This window comes from Denticeps clupeoides, chromosome 5 (genome assembly GCF_900700375.1).
Source record: "Denticeps clupeoides chromosome 5, fDenClu1.1, whole genome shotgun sequence".
Taxonomy (NCBI): domain Eukaryota; kingdom Metazoa; phylum Chordata; class Actinopteri; order Clupeiformes; family Denticipitidae; genus Denticeps; species Denticeps clupeoides.
Window position 1 is genome coordinate 1,178,659 of NC_041711.1, and position 4,958 is coordinate 1,183,616.

Here is a 4,958-nt window from a genome sequence, read left to right on the forward strand (position 1 = left end):
TACACATTCAGCTGTGAAAAATTTTTGAAAGAGTCCATTTACATTTACATTTACAGCATTTACCAGACGCCCTTATCCAGAGCGACTTACAATCAGTAGTTACAGGGACAGTCCCCCCCTGGAGACACTCAAGGTTAAGTGTCCTGCTCAGGGACACGATGGTAGTAAGTGGGATTTGAACCTGGGTCTTCTGGTTCATAGGCGAGTGTCTTACCCACTAGGCTATTACCACTTTAAAACTTCACTTTACCACGTGGTCAAATCAAGAGGCTTCCATCAACCTGATGCACACCGAACCAGCCTCCATCATCCTTCTGAGTGTTTTTATGTGATTAGGAGAAGTGGATGAAGCTCTGAAGGAAAGGCTTTTTGTGCTGGGATCCCCACATTGTCGCTCCCCAAAAAACAGCCACACTGAATCTGATCCTGGAAAAAGGGAGCTGAGGAAAGGAAAAAAGCTTTCACTCAGCCACCAAAACGTCCCCCCCTGGCTGACAATGATCCCCAGCAGCTGGAAGATCAATCTGGACCTGGGGTCGGGGGTCAGGCTAGTCAAGATGCCATTAATTTGCTGTTTAATCCTGCATAAATTAATATAATAGTTTGTGCTCCAAAAAACGGCACATATGATAGACAGGATTCAGGAGAGGCTGAGATGATTGACAGGCCTGATTTAGAAGATGGCTGAGATGATTGACAGTCAGGATTCAAGAGAGGCTGAAATGATTGACAGGCCTGATTCAAGAGAGGCTAAGATGATTGACAGACATTATTCAAAAGAGGCTGAGATTATTGACAGGTATCATTCAGGAGAAGCTGAGATGATTGACAGGCAGGACTCATTAGAGGCTGAGACAATTGACATGCATGAATCAGAAGAGGCTGAGATGATTGACAGGCATGATCCAGAAATTATTGATTCAGGAGAGGTTGAGACAATTGACAGGCCTTATCCAGAAAATGGCTGAGATGATTGACAGGTTTCATTAAGAGCATCACATCAATCCAAGATGATTGACATGCATTAGTCAAGAGAGGCTAAGATGATTGACAGGCACGATTCAGGAGAGGCTGAGATGATTGACAGGCATGATTCAGGAGAGGCTGAGATGATTGACAGGTATAACTCAGAAGAGGCTGAGATGATTGACAGGCATGATTCAGGACAGGCTGAGATGATTGACAGGCAGGATTCAGGAGAGGCTGAGATGATTGACAGGTATAACTCAGGGGAGGCTGAGATGATTGACAGGCAGGATTCAGGAGCGGTTGAGATGATTGACAGGCATGATTCAGGAGAGGCTGAGATGATTGACAGACATGATTCAAGAGAGACTGAGATGATTGACAGACATGATTCAAGAGAGACTGAGATGATTTACAGGCATGATTCAGGAGAGGCGGAAATGATTGACAGGCAGGATTCAGGAGAGGCCGAGATGATTGACAGGTATAACTCAGGAGAGGCTGAGATGATTGACAGGCAGGATTCAGGACATCGCTGACTCCTGGAACTGACTGATCTCCTCAGGTCCCTGCCACGTCACGTGACATGAAGGATCTGCGGCCGCTGCTCCGGCTGCTGCTCCCGCCTCATTCTCTGCCTAATTAGACAAGTGATGATGATGATGATGGTTCCGCGCAGCGCGTGCTGGTTCCTTTCCAGGTGCTTAGCTCTGGTGATGAAATCAAGATGAATGTGCAGCGGTGAAGGGGACGAGCACAACAGCCTGGACACGTGACTTCGGCGACTTGTTTTTAACGTAGAAAACTTGCATGAAACGTAATAATATAGTAACATGACGTTCCGGGTTCCAGAACTTTCTCCTCCTCCTCTTCCTCCTCCTCTTCCTCCGCTGCAGCTTTCCGCCTTTGTCCGCGCGCAGTGGTCCAGAATAAAGCGGTGATTTCGTCCAATAGGGGAACAGGTTGAGTTTGATTTCATGAGTGTAATACAGCCAACGGACACACACACACACACACACACACACACATCTGTTCACTGTGCTGCGTTTGACCCCAGATTTTGGCTGAACTGGAACCGGCGGGACCCGACGCGAACTGGATTCTGGGACGGAACGGAACCGCCACATCATTCCGGATTCTGTCTGTTTAAAAAAACGTGACCATTTGCGTTTTAAAGTCTGAATTCCATCCGTCTCGTTTAAAACGAAATTTGAGTTTAAAATCGAATTTAAAAACCCTGACAGGATTCAGGTAAATAAAGGAAATGTAAATCCGTTTCTGGTTTAACGAATTGCATTAATTACAGCTAAATCAATAATTAAATAATCAACAATTTAATGAAACCATTCGAATTCCTTCGATTTCGCAGCGCGCACCGCTTCATTATTTAATCTTTAATTCCATTCTTTTTTTTATGGCCGGTTTTAATACACGTTTTTATTGTAAGTACATTCTCCGGCGAGGGATCGATAATGAGGAGAGATGAACGTGACGCTCCATCCATCAGCCTGTAATGAAGGAGGGACGCCGGGTGACGTGATGTTTCATCTCTGGCCGCTTTAATTAACTTTCTGCTGTCCGGTAATGGCCGCGCGCGCACTTCATATCAAACAAATAAAGATTCCCGTGATTAAAAAGCTCCGACTTTATTAAATCTGAAATTCAAATGAAATTTATGCTGCAAGTGCGCACTGCATGCAAATATGATCAGATACCCCCCCAACACACACACATATATATACATATACATGTATACACACACACATATATATATATATATATATATATATATATATATACACACACACACACACACACACATAAATATACATATACATATATACACACACACACATACACACACACACACACACACACACACACACACACACACATTTCCTAATAATGACTCACCTTATCTCTCATCTGAAAGAAAAATCCTTTTTAAAAATGAATCAGATCGATTTTTTTGTTTCGTTAAATCGATCGTTTATTCGTGTACCTGCAAACGTCGACCTGCGGTCGAATCTGCAAACCGCGGGAAACGCAGGAAGTGACGCGTCGCCGCGGCTCGGCGGGGGGCGTGGCCCACCGGTGACCTGGTGGAGGTGCGGCCCTCCGATTGGTCGCCCGCGGGCCCGGCGGCACTTCAAAGCGGAGCGCGGAGCGCGGAACGGGCGGAACGGGCGGAGTGGGCGGAGCGCACCTCCTCGCCGATTGATAAACATAAAGCGGTCGTGTCGGGGGGCATTCTGGGATGGCAGCGTCGCTCGTCGCGGTGAGTGTGACGACTTCCTCGCCTCTTACTCGGGACACAAGTTGCGGGCCGCTCTCACCGACACTTTCCCCCCGCAGGAGGAGCCGAGACTGGGCTCCACTCCCCTCGCCATGCTGGCCGCCACCTGCAGCAAGATCGGCAGCGCGGGCCCGGGGGCCCCGGCCCCGGTGCCGGACGGGAGGGGGTTCCACCCGTGGAAGCGCGGCGCCGCCGGCAGCTGCTCCTTCCCCGCCGCCGCCTCCGGCGGGACCAGCGCCTTCTCCCTGACCGCGGCCACCGAGTACCCGGCCGCGTCCCCCGCGGACTCGGCCCACCAGCCGCTCTTCCTGTCCAAGGTGGACGGGCTGCAGGGCATCTACCCGCGCATGGGCGTGGCGCACCCCTACGAGCCCTGGTTCAAGCCGCCGCACCCCGGGGTGCCTGCGGGCGAGGTGGGCGCCGGCGGCGCGCCCGCCTGGTGGGACGTGCACGGCGCGGGCTGGATCGACGTGCCCAACTCGGGCGGCTACAACTCGGACTACTCGGGCCTCGGACCCTCGGCGCACCTGCTCGGCGCCGCCCAGCACCTGCTGCCCGCCTACCCGGACTCCGGCCCGCCGCCCCTGGCCGGCCCTCCGTCCTCCGCCGCCGCCGCCGCCGCATCGCCCCGCTCGTCCGGCCGCCGCTACTCCGGCCGCGCCACCTGCGACTGCCCCAACTGCCAGGAGGCGGAGCGGCTCGGACCCGCCGGCGCCAGCCTGCGGAGGAAGGGGCTCCACAGCTGCCACATCCCGGGCTGCGGGAAGGTTTACGGCAAGACGTCGCACCTGAAGGCGCACCTGCGCTGGCACACCGGCGAGCGGCCGTTCGTCTGCAACTGGCTGTTCTGCGGCAAGCGCTTCACCCGCAGCGACGAGCTGCAGCGGCACCTGCGGACGCACACCGGCGAGAAGCGCTTCGCCTGCCCGGTGTGCGCCAAGCGCTTCATGCGCAGCGACCACCTGAGCAAGCACGTCAAGACGCACAGCGCGCAGCAGGGCGGCCCGGGGGGGCCGGGTTCGGGTCCGGGTCCCGGTTCGGGCGGAGGCGGCGGAGGGAAGCGCGGCAGCGACACCGACAGCGAGCAGAGCGCGCCGGGCAGCCCGGCCGAGGACTAAAGCCCAATCATCACGGCTCCTGTTATTATATTGTTATTATATTATTATTATTATTATTATGTTGACGATGCTTCGTTTTGTTTTGTTTTTTAGCTGTAGGATTCCGTTGGTTTTAGTGAATATAAAACTCGGACCAGAACACTTTACAGAGTTTTATTTATCCCGAAGGAGCCGAGCTTGTTTTCTATGAGATTCGATGGCGACGCACTTTTTTTTTTTTGTTTTTTTTTGTACACGTTTAGAGTGGATCATAAAGCGCATATTGTGCATCTTCTTCTTTTTTTATATTCTGTAGTCTACTAATTAAGGCGGAGTGCATTTTCATCTACTATTCGGATGGAAATGATTCGGTTTGTTTTTCGGTTATTCAAAATTCCAATGGGAAGCTGCGCGGTGAGAGAGGGGAAAAAAACACTTCGATCCTATAAAAAAAAGGTTGAGAATTTTTTTCACAATTTCTGACACTCGCTATTTAAAAAAACAAAAAAAAACTAAAGAGTCTATCAATGTTCAATAAAGAAATAAATGTTCATATGAGAAATGATGAAAGTGATTTTTGTCCCCGTCTGGTTGGATCT

The 4,958-nt window shown here is 51.2% G+C and overlaps 1 protein-coding gene across 1 annotated transcript; it reads left to right on the top strand.

The window, feature by feature from the left end:
* The first annotated feature begins 3,223 nt into the window (after nt 1-3,223).
* sp8b (sp8 transcription factor b) lies at nt 3,224-4,578 on the top strand. Its single transcript, XM_028979815.1, has 2 exons — nt 3,224-3,244; nt 3,322-4,578. The coding sequence occupies exons 1-2, from the start codon at nt 3,224-3,226 to the stop codon at nt 4,378-4,380; spliced, it is 1,080 nt and encodes a 359-aa protein (XP_028835648.1). The 3' UTR covers nt 4,381-4,578.
* The last annotated feature ends 380 nt before the right edge of the window (nt 4,579-4,958 follow it).

What these genes read in the sequence shown, in the direction of transcription:
- sp8b (XM_028979815.1), top strand. Translation starts at nt 3,224, where the DNA reads ATGGCAGCGTCGCTCGTCGCG. An exon ending in TGGCAGCGTCGCTCGTCGCG is followed by an intron (nt 3,245 to 3,321) that starts GTGAGTGTGACG and finishes TTCCCCCCGCAG; the next exon opens with GAGGAGCCGAGACTGGGCTC.